Genomic DNA, 19,142 nt, shown 5'->3' on the forward strand with positions numbered 1-19,142 from the left:
AGTAAGTGCTGGGCACAGAATGATGAGCAAGTCTTGCAGAGCGTTGTAATGAGACTCCTTAGGAACCGTCATACCTGGTTTCAGCTGGGAAACATGGCTCTGCTGAGTGCACCCCCGGGGGTCAAGAGAAGGAGCCCCTGCAGCCACACTTTACAAAGATTTTCTACCTAAGGCATCCGTGCATCACGGGGTCTAAGAAGCCAGAACAAAAAACTCAGATTGCTTTCATTCCTTCTCACTAGCAGAAATACTCTCTCTCCACACTGTTCTATGTTCTGTGTCAGTTTATAAAACTTAAAAAAAAAAAAAAAAGATAAGGCGCTCCCATTTTCTCTTGACAAACTATCAAACTGACAAATGATACAAGTCTCCCTGCCCCTCCTCTGCTTGCTCCGCTCACCATGTTGTCCATGTGGACCAGGCTGTGGCATGTGGATGTCGGTGGATGTCACGGAACAAACACAGGGAAGAGAAGGCCCGGTGCTTCTCGACGCTCACTGGCGTTCACACGGAGTGGGATACTCACTCACTTTTCTTAGGGACAGATCTCGTGAGTCAGACCGCAACGTGGCACTCAAGTTAGCCATTTCCACTACATGAATTGATTTAGACAGGGGTCTTGCTTCTCATGACTGGAAATATTTTGGTGTTGCTTTGAGCAAAATGACGATGTCCGTCCCCTGCAGCTCTGTATGATGGATTTTTGGATGTGTCAGCTGGGCTAAGGCACAGCCTTGGGTTATTCCATTAAACGCCAGTCTAGGTGTTGCTGCAAAGGGATTTTGCAGCTGTAATAGAAGTCCCTAATCTGTTAACTTTAGGTAAAGAAGATCATCCTGGATAACCTGGGTGGGCCTGACTTAGTTAGTTGGAAAGCCCTTAAGAACAGTGCTAAGGGGTGCCTGGGTGGCTCAATCATTAAGTGTCTGCCTTAGGCTCAGGTCGTGATCCCAATGTCCTGCGATCGTTTCCCTCATCAGTCTCCCTGCTCAGCAGGAAGCCTGCTTCTCCTCCTCCCATTACCCCTGCTTGTGTTTCCTCTCTTGCTGTGTCTCTCTGTCAAATAAATAAATAAAATCTTTAAAAAAAAAGAAAAAAAAAGAAAAAGCTGACGCCTTGTTGGAGGAAGAGAAAGCAAGTCTGCCCCGGGGGGGATAGTACCTTCAACCTGTGCCTGTAGAGTTCCAGTGTCCTGTGGCCTTCACTTTCTAACTGTCTGCTGGATGGATTTAATTGCTTAGTCACTTCCCATTCAGCCATATTAGTCAGTTTCTGGTGCATTGGCTTGCTAGCCCTGCTGTAACCAAGTATCACACACCAGATGGTTTAGAAGAACAGACATTTATTGGGTCATGTTCTGAAGGCTGTTGGTCTGAGATCGAAGTGTTGTAAGGATTGGTTCCTTCTGAGGCTGGTGATGGTGCCTCTCCCCCAGCTTCCGGTGGTTTGCTGGTGACCACTGGTGCTCCTTGTCTTGTAGACGATGTGTCACCCAGTCTCCACCTTCCTATTCATTTGACGTTCTCTCTGTGTGGGTGTCTCTCTCCACATCCAAGTTTCCCCTTTTATAAGGACAGCAGTCGTATTGGGTTAAGGTCCACACTAAGGACTCCATCTTAACTTGACTACCTCAGTAAAGACTTTTGCTCCAAATAAAGTCACATTCTGGGGTACTGGAGGTTAGGATTCCAACATATCTTTTTGGGATTCTCGGGTTGAACCCTGGCTAATAGGCTCTGTGGGTATTTCTTAGTCACATTCCCCAAAACAGCTTACCAGAAGCACTGTGGTCTTTAGGTAGTACATTCCATGTCTCCAAAAACATCGACTGGTCCTCTGAGATGGAGATGTTTAAATCTGAGTGTAAGCATACACAGTTGCTCAGATCATGCACACAGGGCTAGCGTTTGGGACTTACCAGAAAATTATCATTGTTAGAGTTCTAGGGCATCTCAGTCTGCTGGACTATGGGTATTTTCACTGAAAAGTGCAGAATTTTTTAAAAAATATTTTATTTATTTATTTGACAGACAGAGATCTCAAGCAGGCAGAGAGGCAGGCAGAGAGAGAGGGGGAGGAAACAGGTTCCCTGCTGAGCAGAAAGCCCAATGCAGGGCTCCATCCCAGGATCCTGGGATCATGACCTGAGCTGAAGGCAGAGGTTTTAACCCACTGAGCCACCCAGGAGCCCCAAAAGTGCAGTATTTTAACTGTAACCTGAATTTGCCAGAAGCAGCTGCTTGTCTAACAAGAATGAACAACTTGGGGACGGACACCTGGCTCTGTAGGATTTGGGTGGAATGCTCATGGATGTGAGGACCTGGAGGGGAGTTGTGTCATCCATGTGCCTAGGGACTGGGGGTTGGTGAAGACATTTCACATTTCCAGGCCTCTGTCATGTGTCACACACTTGCTCGTGGCCACGCATACCTGATCTGATTAATCCTCCCTATATTCTAACAAGGCGTGTATTCTTCTCCCAGGGTAACGCGGAGAAAATGAGTCTCAGGTGACTCTCAGATCACACACCTAATGACAGGCCATGATTCAGACATAGTGTCGGTTCTCGTTCGTCATGGATTCCACATTTGCAAATTCACCCACTGGGTAACGTTTACTTCTAACTCAGAAGGACTGGTGTTTTCATGATCATTCGATGATGTACGCAGAGCAGTGGAAAATTTGAGTCTCCTGAAGCACATGTCCCCAGGGGAGGTCAAACGAGGCAATGCTCCGCCTTCTTTGTTTAGCTCTTATCCTATAAGCAAGTGTCCTTTCTGTGGTCTTTTGAGTGCCATGGGGGGTTGTTTGTTTGTTCGTTTTTGCCTTTCTGTGCTTTTTGTTGGTGATTTTGTGGTTTGAAATGGCCCTAAATGTAACACAGGTCTGAGGTGCCATCTGGTGTTCGTGAGTGCAAGGAGGCCGCGATGTGCTTTGTGGAGAAAATATGCCGGATAGACCAGGTTTGTTCGGGCTGAGCTATAGGGATCCTAGCTGTGAGTTCAGTGTGAATCAATCAAGGAGACATAATGAAGAAGATGACTTCAAACAGAAACACCCATAAAACCAGAGCCTCCCAGGAACTTAACCCCGTACTTCCGCTCAGAGCCGTGGTTCAGTAGTACTAATCTGCGATTCCCGGTGACTTTATAGAGCTGAGCTCCTGAAAATAACCAGAACCTGCTGTATCCACTCCTGGCCACAGAGGCTGCCCTTTCCTACCACATTATGAGGATGGGAATTGGGAACCAAGCACTGATGTCTCAGTCTTCTTACCTGTTTCAGGGATGAAAGACACTGTAGCCTGAAAACCTCTGAAGGTCACATTTTCATCTGACTGGAAGCTGATGAGCATTACCCCAGAGGAGCTCAGCACGGGGTCAGGGGCAACAAAGCCGCACAACCGAGCTGGAAAAGCCCAGACCAGGCAAGGCGCGGTCAAGGGCCCAGCGGACAGACATGGCATAGGAGAGAAAAAAAGGTTGTCCTTTAGGTAATTGTTGAGAAATAACTTTTTTGGTGGGTGTCCCAATTCGTTTTCAAAATAGAAGGGCAGTTTTCTTCTTTTTAATAGGTATTCAAGTCCAGCAATGCCTCCGTTCTGTGGTCTCCCACACACGTCCGCTAGAAATGCCACCAAGGGAACCGGTTTGAGCCACAGGGCTTAGTTCAGTGGCACTTGCCCCTGCTGACCCCTAGAGGCCTCTCTGGTCCTCCCTCCTGCTCTTCCGGCCCTGACCTGGGAGAAAGGGGAGGGGTCATGAACGCCCAGGGAAGCAGGGAGGGGACACAGGGCAATGAAAGAAGCGGAAGCCACATCCTTTTTATTCCCCAAAAGGATTTGCTCAAATGCAAACCGGTCCAAAATGCCAACCGGGGGAGCCTCGGCTCCAGGGGGCACACACCTATTTCCTCCTGCCCTTCCACATCCCTGTGCACGGTCACGTAGTCCGAAGTGCAGTCCCCGCTTTCCTCTACTTCCAGACTCTGAAAGGAAAGCTGACAAGACTCCGTGTTACATCCAGAGCAAATTATATGAGTGAACGACCTGATTTCGGGTAAGCAGAGAAATTTGGATTGCTCAGCTTGCTTTGGGACGGGAATGGGGGCGTTCATTAGTAGGTTAAATTACTTAGGAAAATAGTCTATACTACAGACTGCTCCACTCCAGGCACGTCTCAGCTACCAAATACGGGCCAGGCCAACACAAGGGTGGGGGAAAAGGACATCTGAGTGGCTCGGTTGGCTGAGCGGCTGCCTTTGGCTCAGGTCATGATCCAGGAGTCCTGGGATTAAGTCCCATGTCAGGCTCCCTGCTCAGTGAGGAATCTGCTTCTCCCTCTGACCCTACCCCCTCTTGTATACTCTATCTCAAAAAAAAAAAAATTATATATATATATAGAGGGGGGGAGCATAAATATTTGAGCTCCCTAGCCCCCTCCTACGAGGAGCAAACAAACAGTAAAGAACAATCTGAACAATTTGCTAGCATCTGAGGCCTTCAGTTGACTGAAGGGAGGAGCAGTGGGAGATAGGACTGATGCCCCACAGATGCTGGGGATTCAATGGAGCTTGAACACTTGACAAGAGACACAGAGGGCTGCATGGAGGGGACAAGGTGGAGGTAAACGGTCACTAGTGGTGAATGCGGGCAAACGGGAAGGAAAGGGTCAGAAACAGGGTTCATTCAAGCATTTTGAAATCCTTACTGCGATGCTTTCTGAAAATGGGCCTTTTTCTCTCGAGTCAAATGGTATGTACATAGTTATTACTTGTAGTCCTAATTTACCAGTTCCTCTTGGAGGGGTCCTGCAGGACGACTGCAGGGGTGACAGCATCACTTCACTGATCAGTACACACGGATCGAATGGGTGGTCTTGAATCCCTTCTAGCTCTGACACGTTCAGATTTTCAATGAAATTTTGTCTTCTTCCTCCTTACAGAAATCCACTCATAGTTCAACTTCTTTGCTCCATCACTTACCACAAAGCTTCCCTTAATTCTGCTTCCTCCTGAAATATTCTGTTTTGACGGTTTGGGTTCCAGAAGCTTTGAGGAAGAGGAGATCTACACGTTTCTTTCCTCTGTGTCTTCTCCTACTCATCAGTAAAACCTGCTCTGAACATCAGACTGGCTGTTCCAGGTGCTTCCTCTCCCACCTGCAGTCCATTGCTCAACTGTCAACCCAAGTATTTTACCTTTTTTCTGGGGATGAGCTGCTGCTCAGTAAATGTTCAAATGCGGAGTCTTCCTCTTTAAACTCACTTTCTGTGGCGAATCCAAACTCTGGCCCACACCTCTGCATGTTTGCTTGTTTGGTGTTCTAAATGAAAGCCTCCATTCTCTGGACTGTCCTAACTCCACACCTGCTCCTGAGCCTCAGGATTCTGTTTGCCTTTTAAATATATGAGAAACTAGAGGTCTTGCCCATCCTTGATCCTCCCCCTTTATTTTCTACTTTTTCTCTCCTTCATACCCTCTCATGCTTTCAATGATCATTTTAAGAGAAAGAATTCTCAATCAATGTCTATGTCTAGCCTCATCCTGATTGCAGTCTTACCTTCAAGCACCAGGTGGCGTCATCTCTGCCAATGGCCCGCCGGTGCTTAATGAACAACCACGTAGCCACAAACGCTACTAAGCAAATGCAGAGTAAACTCTGCCTCATGACATTGAAAACTCTCTGTTCTTGGAGCTCAGCCTCACCTTCTATGGCCCCTCTTCTACGGCCCCTCTGACACCGGCCTATCCCTCAACCTGGTCTACCCTGGCTCCTCCGTGCTTGCTCTGTTCCCTTTGCATGGAAAGCTTGATGTTTGGGGCTTTATTATCATTGGCTTTTGATAGCCATTACTTACAAAGCGTTTTGTTAGCAGTTTACTGAATAAAGAAGAAATGCTTGTTTCTAGAAGAGACTAGAAACTGATTAAACCTGTTACCGGGTACAGATGAAAGACGCCCACCAACGGAAAGTAAAGCACGCTATTGCCATCCAGTGGTAAATGTGGGTAGTTACAGGGAGAATGGGCTGGTCTGTATTCAATGCCTGTAATAGAGAGCCTTGTATGGCAGGGACCAGGGATATAGCAGTGAATAAACCCGATTTAAAAAACACACACGCGGGGCGCCTGGGTGGCTCAGCGGGTTAGGCCGCTGCCTTCGGCTCGGGTCATGAACTCGGAGTCCTGGGATCGAGCCCCGCATCGGGCTCTCTGCTCCGCAGGGAGCCTGCTTCCTCCTCTCTCTCTGCCTGCCTCTCTGCCTACTTGTGATCTCTCTCAATAAATCTCTCTCAAATAAATAAATAAAATCTTAAAAAAAAACAAAACACGCAACCCACAAAAACACGCACAAACACAACAAACCTAATCTCTCATGATTTCTGTGGGGATATCAGAGCAAAGTCAAGGGTAACCAGAGTCAGTACCTTAATTAGGTAGCGTTTGGGGGCTTGAAAAACCCAGTTACAGCTGGCCATGTCACTATAGTCTTCAGGATAGTGGAGACTCTGTATGAGGCCTTCTTCAAAAAGGACAGTAAAGGAACTGCAACCTGAATCTGAAACACAAGGGGAAACGTCCCAACGACGGCATGACTCAAGCAAAGAGGAATCCTCTCCATGCTCCCTCCTGTCTCCCACAAAATGATACAGGCGCTGATCCTCTCAGGGGGAGCCAGCATGAAGGAAGATGTCTGTGACTGACTTTCCAGGACTCATTCAGCCTTCTCAGCTGATGTGCGACAAACATGAGTTAGCAGGACTGTGGAAGGAGCTCTCCCCGGCCTCGGGGTCCCCGCTCCCAGTTCCTACAGGGCCTCAGACTTCTCTAGATGGCCTGGATAGTGTGGGATAAAAGTAAGTGGTCTTACCAGGCAGGTAGTTTGGTTTCAGAGCCTTATAGGTGAGGTTAAACCCAGCTGCCTGATCTGTGGCATCAGAGATGAAATTCAGCCGTAGGGAGTTGGAGCCGACAAGAACGGACGAAGCGAGGCTCTTCCCACAGAACTTGCCTGCAACACAAGAAGCGAGAGTCTTGGTTCAGAGTCTAGGAAACATTACCCGTCAGGGGGCTCAAGGAGACCTAGACTTGTCATGGTAGGACTGGATTGTCTAAGCCAGGGTTTCTCAACCTTGGTACCACCGACGTCCTTGAACCAGAACATTCTTGGTGTTCAGACTGTGTTGTGCATTATGGGAGGTTTTACAGCATCCCTGGTCTCTGCTCGCCAGATGCCAGTAATACTCCGTCTAGTTATGATGACCAGAAACACTGTGAGACATTGCCAAGTATCTCCTGGGGGGCAAAATCCCCTCCCGTCAGGAACCACAGAGAACTCCTCCATCTCTGTTTCTTGCCTTAGTGACATTTGCCTACGCATGGTTTCCCATTGGTGTTTTCCTTCTTAGCTGGACGATGCAGTCCAGGTCATTTGCATGCCTAGGAAAGCAACATTCTCCCTGTGATGTGTCTGTATTTTAGCCTGAGGGGCTCCAGGCCTGGCACATGAATCTAGGAAGTTCAGTTCCCCGGAAAGCAGATGCAGCGAACTAAATGTCTCAGCTTCAGTTCCTTTCCACTGTCCATCCTGAGTCTCAGACTTGGAGACAGGCTGCACAGTGTTTAGAAATGCCTCAGGGCCAGACGTACAGCATTCATGTCCCATGAAGCCCTCCCAGCACAAACGTCCATTTTAATGCGAAAATCTGCTCACCCATAAGTCTGTCATCTGTGGAAGAGATGGAGAGGTAACTATGGTGACAAGACTCTGCATCCAAGTGGGAAACACCGAGCAGCACATGCATTTTCTCTGGGGCCAGCAGGGTCCAGACACACCGTCTGCAGGCAGATCCGTGAAGAGTGTCATTTCTAGACAGAAAGTGGCTGTCATGGTCATAGACAGACTGGGCACAGTCAGACTGGAGGCGGCGGTTGGGGGAGGGATGGCAGGGGGCTACTTACTGCTGGCTCTCATAATACAGGAAGGGGCTTTCCGGGAAGTGCAGCTCGCCCTCAGACTCACGGAGCACACGACCCTGCTCGCTGCATGGGGCTGGGAGAGAGAGCTGTGAGAAGCAGGGTGGCAGTGGGGGCTAGCCTTCCAGAACCCGGCAGACACTGGCACCGCCTGGTTCTTCGATATGCATGCTTCCTCTTTTGTGAAATCTTTCCTGGCCGTGGCTTCTGCCATGCCTTATTCCTCTGGTCTTTTTATATCCTGCTTAACCTTCAGATTCGATGATTTCTTCTCCTTCACTCTTCTTTCTCTGGCATCATAACTCGATTCTATACATACATGTATTTCATTTCCCAGGTTCTTTCCTTTGCTCTCATCTCTCTCTACACAAGCCCTCTTGATGGGTCTCATTCCTACCCTGAGTTTCAAGCATTATTCTACTTTCCTGAGCTTCAGATGTGGTTTTTCAACCATCTCCTAGATATCCCCTTAACTTGCTACAAATGATCTGCAAAACTGCTTCCTCTTTTGATTAGATTACTTTAAAAAAAAAAAAGAGGCTTGTGTTTTGTGTGTTTTTTTTTTAAATTTTAGAGAGACAGTGTGTGTGAGCAGGAGGAGGAGCAGAGGGAAAGAGAGAAACTTAAGTGGATTCCAACTCTGAGATCACCTCCTGACCTGAAATCAAGAGTCGATGCTCAACCAGCTGCACTGCCCAAGTGCCTCCTGATTAGATTACCTTTCTTTCTTTCTTTTTTTTAAGATTTTATTTATTTATTTGACAGACAGAGATCACAAGTAAGCAGAGAGCCAGGCAGAGAGAGAGAAGGAAGCAGGCTCCCTGCTGAGCAGAGAACCCGATGTGGAGCTCCATCCTAGAACCCTGGGATTATGACCTGCGCCAAAGGCAGAGGCTTTAACCCACTGAGCCACCTAGGCATCCCTGAATATATTACTTTGATAAGCCCTTTGCTTTATCCCTCATGCTTGAAACTTTGGTACCATCCTTGGTTCCTCGCTGTCCCTCCTCACCCTTCAATAAAGTGACTACCAGGTTCCCCTTCCTCTTGTTTCTGTTCCCATCCTTTCATCCTCTGGCCCTTGCCCTAGGTCTCTGGCACTCCTGTGTAATCTCAGAAGGCGCAGCCAGCCTGCCCCCTACCCGCTGTTCTTATACCACCGAGTATTGCCCTGATCTAGTTCTCTAATCCATCAACTTCCTATTGCTGAGTAAATGCAGACTTTTTTGACAGGCATCAAAAGTTTCCACCACTTGGTCTCAATTTATTTTCAGATCTCCCTCATGGAACCCCATCAGACACACCCCCACTTCAGCTGCTCTGACTGAGGCACTGGTGTCTTTTACCCACTGCATATGCATATCTTCATCCTTTTGTATCGTCTTTCCACAAAGATGATTCCTTGAGCTGCAATATTTTTCTTTATGTGTATCCTGTTTCCACCTAACAATATTCTACTTGTTCTTTGTGGGGTGTTTTGTTTTGTTTTGTTTGCATGTGTATGATTTAGCCTAAAAGGTGTTTGTGCTCCAAAGCCACCTCTGGCTTTTATCCCCAGCCACTCATTCCTCTAGTTCTCGGGGTACTTCCGCCTCCATGGTTCTTTGTAGATGGTTCCACAGACTCACAGAGCCACTGAAGATTTGAGCTAAAGCTGCCTTAGAGACACTGGTCCAGAGTCTTCTCTTGATGGATGAGGAAACTGAGGTCCAGAGGTAGGAAGGGGCCTTCCCAAAGTTACAGAGCATTCATTGCAGACTTGCCACGTAACCCTGGGGGAGACTCTCCTGTATCCTTGTGGACACTTCCGGGTAAGGCGTGTAGCTCACTGGGCACATCTGCACCACCTCACTTCCCTGCCCCAGAGTCCCTGACGCAAAGCTAGGATTTGGCAAACGTTTGCTGAGTTGAGATGCAGCTCTCAAGAAGTGAAATGGGAGGGAATCAAGGCTCCTTCTGGGCGATGGCCTGCTCCAACTGGCAGGGAATGGCTGTGGGTGCCCCAAGTGTGGGTAGCTTTATACCCAGTTAGCAGAGAGAGCTCTAGCAAAGACTTTTGATTATAAAGGGAGCCTATATTCAGAAATACTAGGTATTACCTCCTGCTCCTCGTGGAGCAGGCTGTGAGTGATACCCACCTCTGGAGCTCTTTCTCCGCTTCCCTAGGGACGAAAAAGAGAGATGCTGGTCAGGGTCTGTGTGTGGTATCCTGCACAGCATTTCAAGAAGTTATCAAAATACCTGGCTTCAAAGTACAGACATTTTAAAGTCAATATGCAACTGAAGAAAATCTAGTCTGCGGAAAAAAACAGAAGGGGTGAATTGACAAAGCAGGACAGTGGCCTTGGTGTTTTAATGAAATTTCGCTCTGTTTATTAAGTGGACTGATTAAAAAAACAGGCCGTGATTAGCTTGGAGGTTATACGGAGAAAGAGGTTCTCCGACCTACTTCTCTCCTCGTTCATGAGAAGGGAGGCTGGAGATGGAAATAAATGACCCACAACCACGAGAGAGTTGCTGGTGGACCTACAACTGGAGGGCTTGGAAGCCCGCCATGGGACCATACCCTTGAAAACAGACCCAAGTTCTTATTGAATGAATTTGCATTAACCCCTTTGGGACAGAATAGAAGGCCTATTGACGCTGAAAGCTACCAGTTAGAAAACAATGAAGTTGGCTTTGGAGGCAGAAAGGATGTTTCAGTTCACTCCCTGGTCAGTCTAGTAGAAGGGTGTATACAGACCCTGACCTTTTCAGACTCACGCAACACAGATCTGTGCCAGGCCTTCTCAACCACGGCATTGCTCACATTTTGGGCTGGATCATTCTCTGTCATGAGATGCCATCCTGTGTGTTGTGGACGCTTAGCAACAGCCCTAGCTCCTACCCATCAGATGCCAGCGGCGCCCCTCCCCTCCATGGTGACAACGAAAAATGTCTCCATTGTCCTCTGGGACGCCAGAATTTCCACTGATTCATAACTTACTAAATCTTGCTAGCACAGTTGAGAAGTGATGGAAAACACATTACCAACTGATAGTTTCAACTAAAGGTAAATTTGACAAAGCCTAGGATGGACGGAACCATGTTTCTTTGAATAAGTGTCTGCTACACTACATACCATATTCTACCGTTTTAAATCTTGGAAACGTCACAGTTCTTACACGCCGCACTAAACACAGAAGCAGGGCCTGTCTGCTCAGGGGTCCTGACGTGCCCGGTCGGCTGACCTTCTCGCCGGCCCTGGCTTCCCGACCTCGTGTGCTGGCGTTATTACCCGTTCGGATGTGTTTGTGGATCCAGGGAAGCACTTTTCTAAGATCTGTGAAGATCCCAGGGGATCCTTGTTCATCTTTCCTCATGTTGTTTCTCCAGCCACGGCCACAGCCTAAACCCCAGGAAGTCACACCGGCCAGAGTCCAAGTCCCCTCCTTGTTCCGGCACATGAGGGAACCTCCTGAATCTCCCTGGAAGGGGGAAAAGCCTCTCTTACCATCACTGTCCGGTCTGCGCTCACTCTTTCCCCCACAAAGATGCTAGATGAGGATCAATGACACCTCTTCACTTCTAATGATTAGGACTCAGGGGCCCAGGAGAATAGCCCAGCACAATTCACATTAAATCCTCAAATATCCCTTGAACCTCTAAAAGGGAAAAAGCCAGCCAGCCTTCAGGGATACAGAACTCTAAGCTCACTGTTGGCATTATCTCTTGTTATCTGGTCTTTTGGAAAAAATAGAAGACCTCCTCTGAGTCCACATTCCCTGGTAAAAACAGATTGTATAAACTGTTCCTTATTTTGACTTGACTTCCCTTGTCACTCCTGACCCTTCTTTCTAGAGTCCAGTCTTACTTACAGCCTTCTTTTAGCCTGTCCCCTGATGACAAAGCTGAGGGAAGCCCTTCCTGGGACATTTCCACTCCCACCTACCTGACAGGCATCTCCTCCACCATCTGGGAAACCTGTGCACAGAAAGGTGCGCCCACTGAAAGGTTTCTTTAGGGTTAACAGAGCTGCCATACACTCGTCCTGGGTCAAAATAGGCAGGTTGACTTCCTGTAAGACTTTCGAGAGAACGCCATCTAGAAAACACAGAGGGGAGAGGACCAGCAAGGCACCCTCGCCCTTCCTGAGTTGAAGATGCCCACACAGGTTTGTATCTTTTGGAAAGACCTGAAATTCTAAGGACAGTGGATACACTCTTTTAAAATGTTTACACAATTGTTGTTTAGAAAATAGATGAAAACTGTATTTTCTGATTACCCACCAGAAAGTTCTAACATCTGATTAAGAGAAGTGGCATAGAAGTGCTTACCTTCAGCCGAGCGGCCCCAGCCTGCAGTTGTACAAATAAATCCAGCCTCAAATCGTTCCTTTGGCTCTGGAAGACACATGGGCCCCACAAACTGGCCTGAAGAGAAAGAGCAGGCAGGGCTTGTCACATCCACGAAGCACAGGGAACCCTAAGTCATTCACCAATTGACATCTAGGTGGTTCCCCGACGATCTCGTGAGAGTTGTGTTATCTGTGCCTCCAGGGGTCACTTATCAGACAAAGAAAGACTCTGTCCTGACTCCACATAATCCTATATCTGAGGCCACAAACAAAAAGGATTTCACACAGGGGACCCTCCACCCCAAATCCGTCTTGCAGTACATAGCCCAGAACTGTTGGACATAACGTTACGTAACATATGTTGTAGGGAATGTGCTATGGAGCAGAAGTTATAGAGAACATGGGATAGATGATACACAGTGAGCCTCAAATGTTTACCGAAATGGAAGGCACCATCCATCTTCAAAAGAGCAATATCATAGTCCATTGGCTTCTTGATGGAGAAATAGGGGTGTATGATGATGGTTTCGATGGTGAGCGTTTGCTCCCCTGGATCTATATGGCTCAAGTCATATTCTCCAGCAGTGACATTCAAAGTTGTTGCACTATTTCTATGAATAGGAAGCAGTAAAACGAACAAATTTCATTTAGCCTCTGAGAACTCTTGTAATGGTTGACAATCTGGCCTCTTTAAAATGACATGGATGGATAATGTGGATGTGAGGATGCTGAACAGAGAAAGTGAGAATGATTCCATCACTACTTCTAAAAATGTGAAGGTTCCCAATTTAAGTGGGGGGGGGGAGCTAATCAAGATTGACCTCAAATGGAACCAAGAATATGATAAATCCAATACTTTGCAGTGTTATCCATAAAACGTCTGAAAATGCACATATATTGTAACTAAGGGGTTACTCAGCTATAATGGATTTTATTCAGCTACCCTAGGTGGTTGGCCAGGTCTCGGTATCAGTGATTCTCTGAGAATGATTTGTGATCCCTCCTACGTAGGCTACTTTAGTGTCAGAGATCTAATGCTTAATGTATATTATGAAAAACATAATGGCCTCATAACTCTGATATGTCAGAGATCATGCACACTCAAGGCTTGGGACTGGTTGAAACTATGAGAGGTAGGGATCTTCTCCTTACCTCCTTCACCTTTGTAATTCAGAGACGGGGTGTGAGATGGGAAAGACCATTCTATTTCCCTTCATCCCGTAGCAAAGTTATCTGAAAGGTACTTGGTAGGATGCGTTGAGGTGGATTAAGAACTTTTGAGTTTACTCTCTTTGGGGACCGACCCTTCATTCCCCAAAGTGATGATTTTATACAGAACTGGAAAGGGTATCCTTTTCTGTTGGTATATTTCCCTGACTCTTGGCTACATTGGGTGCCTAACCTAATACACAGCATCTCCTTAGCCTAATCCCTTGGCACACTGCAGTGAAATTATCAGCTGACTCTTCTATGGACTGTTAACTCCCTGTGGGGGACAGGAATAGCATCTTACTTACCTTTGTATCTTTGGTACCCACCAAAGTGTCTAGCACCTAGTAAATACCCAGGGAATGTTTGCAGCCTTGAGATGAAAGAGGGCAAATATGGGACATGACCTTGATTGCAGCCTAGTGACTAGCAAGAACACTAACAGTAGAAGGTTTAGAGCACACAGGAAATTGGATAAAGGATGGAAGTTGTTAGATCGAAGCTCAGTGAGGCAAGACCAGTAGGAAAGCAGATGTGGGAGCCTACTTCTCATTTTACTGGCCTCCCTGTGTTTTCTTTTATCATTTTTTTTTTCTCCAAATTTTTATTTTAATTCTAGTTAGCTAACATAGAGTATAATATTGGTTTCAGGAGTAGAATTCAGTTCTTTTCTCAATTTTTAAAAGATGTATAATGAAAGATTTTTTTTTTCACCGAAATGTAAGAGAAAATTTTCACAAGTGTATCTTGGTCACACTTGTTTTCACTTAGATATTATTCTTTAATTATTTCCAGTCATATTTAAGTAAACAAAGTATTCTACTCCTGCAAACAAAGTATGTTTTCTACTGAGTTGAGAATCCTTTGGTCATGCCACTGAGCCCTGTTTGTGTTATGCATTTCTGTTATGTTCCTGTGCTAAAGTATACATCACACATTTTCATGCTTTAATAGAGTTATTGCTGCTGACTGCAAAGGAGAAGGAGGGTAGTCTGGCATTTATCCATGGGCTAGGCCTTCCCTACCTGTTTGCAACGCAGTGAGCAGCGGTGATCACCCACTGTGCAGAGATGATGGTCCCACCACAGATGTGCTTCTGCCTTCGTTTCAGGGACACCTGAATTGCAAAGAGCCTAAGTGGGAGCAAGTAAATGCCTTGGGACCACCCTCCACCCCCCCAAACTTGGAGACTGAACATATTCTGAAAAATAGACCCAGATGTCTTACAAATATTAGAAATTGTGGACTGTGAAGGAGTAAAACCCATCCCATGACAGCTCAGAAGGAAGAGCAGTGTTGGAACCAGAACATTCCCAACCCCGGTCTGTAGGAGAGGTGGTTAATTTGAGATGGTTGGCTATAAGGGTTTAATACAGTTGATAGTAAAAACTGTTGGTATTCATTTATTTTCATAAAACTATTGACCCAGACTGTTATGCTAGCAATATAAACAATTTCTGTGAATGAAGAGAAAGAAAGGAAAGTATAAGATATAGCAGAGTCCAGAAAAACTGTTTTAGGAGAAAAACAGCAGAAGGCTGAGAAAATCTTTCCACACATGCTCCAATTCCTTGAAGCCTCTTAGAGAAATAGTCAGTAACTATAATTTTCTCAAGCTCTTAACTATTTGACCTCTATCACTGCTTCAACCCTATTTTTAATCTGCTTCTACCAACTGATTGCTTTTTTACTTTTTTTTTTAAGATTTTATTTATTTATTTGACACAGAGAGAGAGAGAGAGAGAGAGAGAGAGAACAGCAGGAGGAGTATCAGGCAGAGGGAGAGGGAGAAGCAGACACTCCACTGAGCAGCGAGCCCACATGGGCCTCAATCCAGGACCCCGGGATCACAGCCTGAGCCAAAGGCAGCCGCCCAACCAACTGAGCTACCCAGGTGTCCCTACTAATTACTTTCTATCTCTGGTTTATCCTGTTCATTATATTTGACTCTAAAATGCTTTCAAGGTACAAGTAAATGCTTTCGATTTCATTGTCAGAATTAGAGAAGAAGACATTTATTAGAATTGTCACTTTTTGACCAAAAATTATTCAATGAACAATTGAAAAAATTTTAATAAAGAGTAAAAGTAAGTAAAATTACTGACTCCAACTTGAATATGAACTTCTAAATTGATTAGTCAACCAGTTGACCAAATAAGCAACTGATCAATTAACTCTTCAACCAAGTAATTAATTCATCAGTCAATCAAATGACAATGACTCAACCACTGAGTCAAACTACTAAACATAAATTCAATCAACCATCCATTACTAAATATCCACTGACCAAAAATTAATGGGACTGCCTTAAAGTAAAAGTTAAGAGCTATTACTCACAAAATTAAGACTCAAGAAAACAACGTGGCTCTCAGGATAAAGAAAGTTGGGAGAATTTCAAAGATAGTAAATGGGACCACCATAAGCTAGAGACAGATGCACAAAGGCATTCTGATGACATGTGAAGACCAGGAGGTTAGATTGAGAGAAAATTCTTAGGATATCAGCTAAGGAGGCAGTATTATTAGGATATATTAGGATATATCTAAGGAGGCAGTATTCTTCACGATTGCCTAAGAGGTCCTATGGTACAGGTATAAATCTCCAAACAGAAAGTAGTTGTATAGATATGACACCTTTGACTTCCCTGGTCATCTTTAACTATAATGAGGTTATTATATTTGTTGAATCAGAGAATTTTTTTTATTGTAAATTTAAGAGTTTTTTAGTTTATTGAAGTGGGATTTTTGTCTTAGGGGCTGAAAGTTTGGGGTGGCATTTCCAGTTTGGGTGGCAAGTCAATAGTGCATGTAATTATCCTGAGTATACGTTTTCTGGAACTCAACGGATGGACATCATGAGAGACTTGGATCCTGGAACACTCATGAGATCTCTGCTGATGAGTTAGGCAGAAAGGAGTATACTAATGAGCAACATGTGTTTCTGGGACATCCATTCCTGAGAAAGCTCATAGACTACCCTCCAGAGAATGTTCCCTGAGACTCACCTGCCAGGGGTAGGAACCCTTTTCTACTTGGCTTCCCCCAACAATGCGACTGAAAATGCTAAGGTAATTCCCAGGCTGTGCCTTCACCAAACTCCGCCCACAAGTGGGAGCTGGGAATGAGAGAAGACAAAAATTTAGTGATTAGGTAGCTCCTAGAACTGAGGGATACAGGAAACTTCCCTGAGCACACAAAAAAACCCTGCAGGACGTGACGCATGTGAAAAGATTACAACACGGCTTTGTGTTAACTATGGGATTTGCTGTGATTTGTAGAACGTGGGATTGTTCGGCTTTTGTGACCGAGAACAGGCATATCACGAAGTCTTTCTACTTTTCCGATATAAAGATTAAGAGCCTCAGAGGTAGATCTCCACTGGGTCAGCAGGAATGTAGCCCCTTTGCTTCTGAGCTGTCCGGCCCCTTAGGGACTCCTCACTGTGCTTCTATGGCATTTATCACGTGCCTTTGTGGTTATTTCTGTGTCTTTCAACCCAACTAGACTGTGGGCTTCTCAGAGATAGGAAGTTAATCCCAGAAATATCTAAATTCAAAATATCGAGAACAGTCCATGATGCCTAGAAGCTGCTTGGTTAATTGGTGAAGCAGGTGATGCCACACTCCGCCTTGGACTGTGACTGTGTGTCCGTCTTCTCTGCTCCACCCAGGGGACTGAGTCTAAGGCTGTGGTCCATGCTACCCGGCACACGGTCAGATATTCATTCTCTGTGGAAGTAGAAAGTGGCAGGTTGCTCAAGAACAGTGGAGTGGAGAGAAGACTGTGTCTCGACTCACACACCAGGCCTGTATTTGGCCAGGCAACGGGCCTCTCCTTTTTGTGGAGAGGACTCTATCCCTGAAACAGTTGCCTTTACTTATTTAACCTCAGTGGTTTTTTTGACTCCTCAGCTAGCAGGTGAGCTGGGTTATCCCTCATCCTTATCCTTATCCCTTATCCCTCGGCTTAGGCATCACCTCAACTGAGAAGTCTTCCTTGATTTCCTCAAGGCTGTGTTAAGTTTCTCTCCCGTACTGTGTAGTGCTCCTTCCTCCCTGCTTTTATAGCGTGTGCCGTGCAGCATTGTGATAATGAGTAGTTTGTCTGCCTCTATACTACACAAGGGGAAAAAATACCTTATGTTTTATTCATCTCTGTATTTCCAAGGTTTGGGATAATTCCTAGCATATAGTAGACACTTAGAAAAGTTGGAAGGATGAACGATTTTTTTTTTTTTTTTTGGAGAACATATCCTGGAGAGCATAGCTATTTAGATTTATATGTTAAAATACACAAAGCTCTTACAAATAACTTCTTATTTAATCCTCCTTCTCTGCCTCTGAATCAAGCACTGTTGTCCCTGCACTACAGATGAGAAAATGAAGAGTTGAAGAAAAGCACAGCTGGGGCGCCTGGGTGGCTCAGAGGGTTAAGCCTCTGCCTTCGGCTCAGGTCATGATCTCAGGGTCCTGGGATCGAGTCCCACATCGGGCTCTCTGCTCAGCGGGGAGCCTGCTTCCTCCTCTCTCTCTCTCTGCCTGCCTCTCTACCTGCTTGTGATCTCTGTCAAATAAATAAATAAAATCTTAAAAAAAAAAAAAAAGAAAAGCACAGCTAATGAACAGCAAAGGATGGATATGACACTGGCCCTTTTGATTGAATCAAAAGCTTATTTTCTAACAGTTTAAGTTGAATGAATCATAAATAAATTAGACACAAAACTTACAATTTCCCAAACTCATTGAAGCAAAAATAGAAAACAGGATGGTTCTTGGGGCTGACACAATTCCGACTATGGAGAAGCCTGTCAAGAACTGTTCTCACCTTATGTTACTTGAGGGGAAAAAAAGACCATTCATAATACACCACAGTAAACATACTTAATATTTCCCAGTAAGATCATTTTCCAAAAGATTACAAGTGCTTTCAAATACATGTTGATTTCCAGAATTTGCTCATGCAAAAGGATTGTGTAATGTGTCCTAATGAGTGAATAACCCCAGTTTTCTCCAGATCAATGCCATTTGTGCAAGTTGTTCATTCCATGAATGTTTTATGCAGTTTCATATGCCGATTGCAGGAGACAAGTCCAAAATAATTACATGAAAAATAGATCCCCCAAATATATCTGCTTCTGTTTTCTCAAAGGCACATTTAATAGAGTAATGATGCCCGTTGCCAACAAAGGTTATTCCTTCTGATGAAGGTAGTTACAGAGTTCATTTGGAACTTACCTCTGGGGAGAGGGAGAATTGCAGGTTTACCTTGTTCCAAACAGAGCATTCCAAGTAGTAAAAACAGCTTATTCTTGTTCAGAGGCATTTTGAGACTCAGAGTTTTTCCTGGAACTTTTAGACTAAAGAAAAAACCACATAGAAAACCTGTGAGACCAGTAAGAAGCCAATTTAAAAGAAAGTTATTTATTAACCAAGACTTGAGTCATTCAACCATGTCCATATGATGTTTCTGAATGTGGTTTCTTGCAAAAATCTCTGCAAAATGTGGGAAGTCAACCACAGAAGCATAATCTTGATCGAGCAATATTACATGTCCCATTACACCCACATCAATATGTTTCCTCCCTCAAAGTATATTGGCTAGCCAAGTAGTTGGTGTCTAAAG

General features: G+C 45.3%; 1 protein-coding gene across 1 annotated transcript; it reads right to left on the reverse strand.

Moving 5' to 3' along the window:
- Positions 1-1,353: 1,353 nt before the first annotated feature.
- Positions 1,354-18,842, reverse strand: OVCH2 (ovochymase 2). Its single transcript, XM_032360185.1, has 16 exons — positions 18,755-18,842; positions 16,526-16,635; positions 14,547-14,638; positions 12,751-12,923; positions 12,293-12,388; positions 11,908-12,059; positions 11,254-11,443; positions 10,115-10,138; positions 7,962-8,052; positions 7,714-7,838; positions 6,871-7,011; positions 6,428-6,558; positions 3,906-3,999; positions 3,277-3,408; positions 1,777-1,857; positions 1,354-1,562 (listed from the first exon to the last, which is right to left on the reverse strand). Exons 1-16 carry the CDS (start codon positions 18,840-18,842, stop codon positions 1,489-1,491), a joined length of 1,794 nt encoding a protein of 597 aa, XP_032216076.1. The 3' UTR covers positions 1,354-1,488.
- Between the last annotated feature and the right edge of the window lie 300 nt (positions 18,843-19,142).

The sequence above is a fragment of the Mustela erminea genome, chromosome 9 (assembly GCF_009829155.1).
Source record: "Mustela erminea isolate mMusErm1 chromosome 9, mMusErm1.Pri, whole genome shotgun sequence".
NCBI classification, from domain to species: domain Eukaryota; kingdom Metazoa; phylum Chordata; class Mammalia; order Carnivora; family Mustelidae; genus Mustela; species Mustela erminea.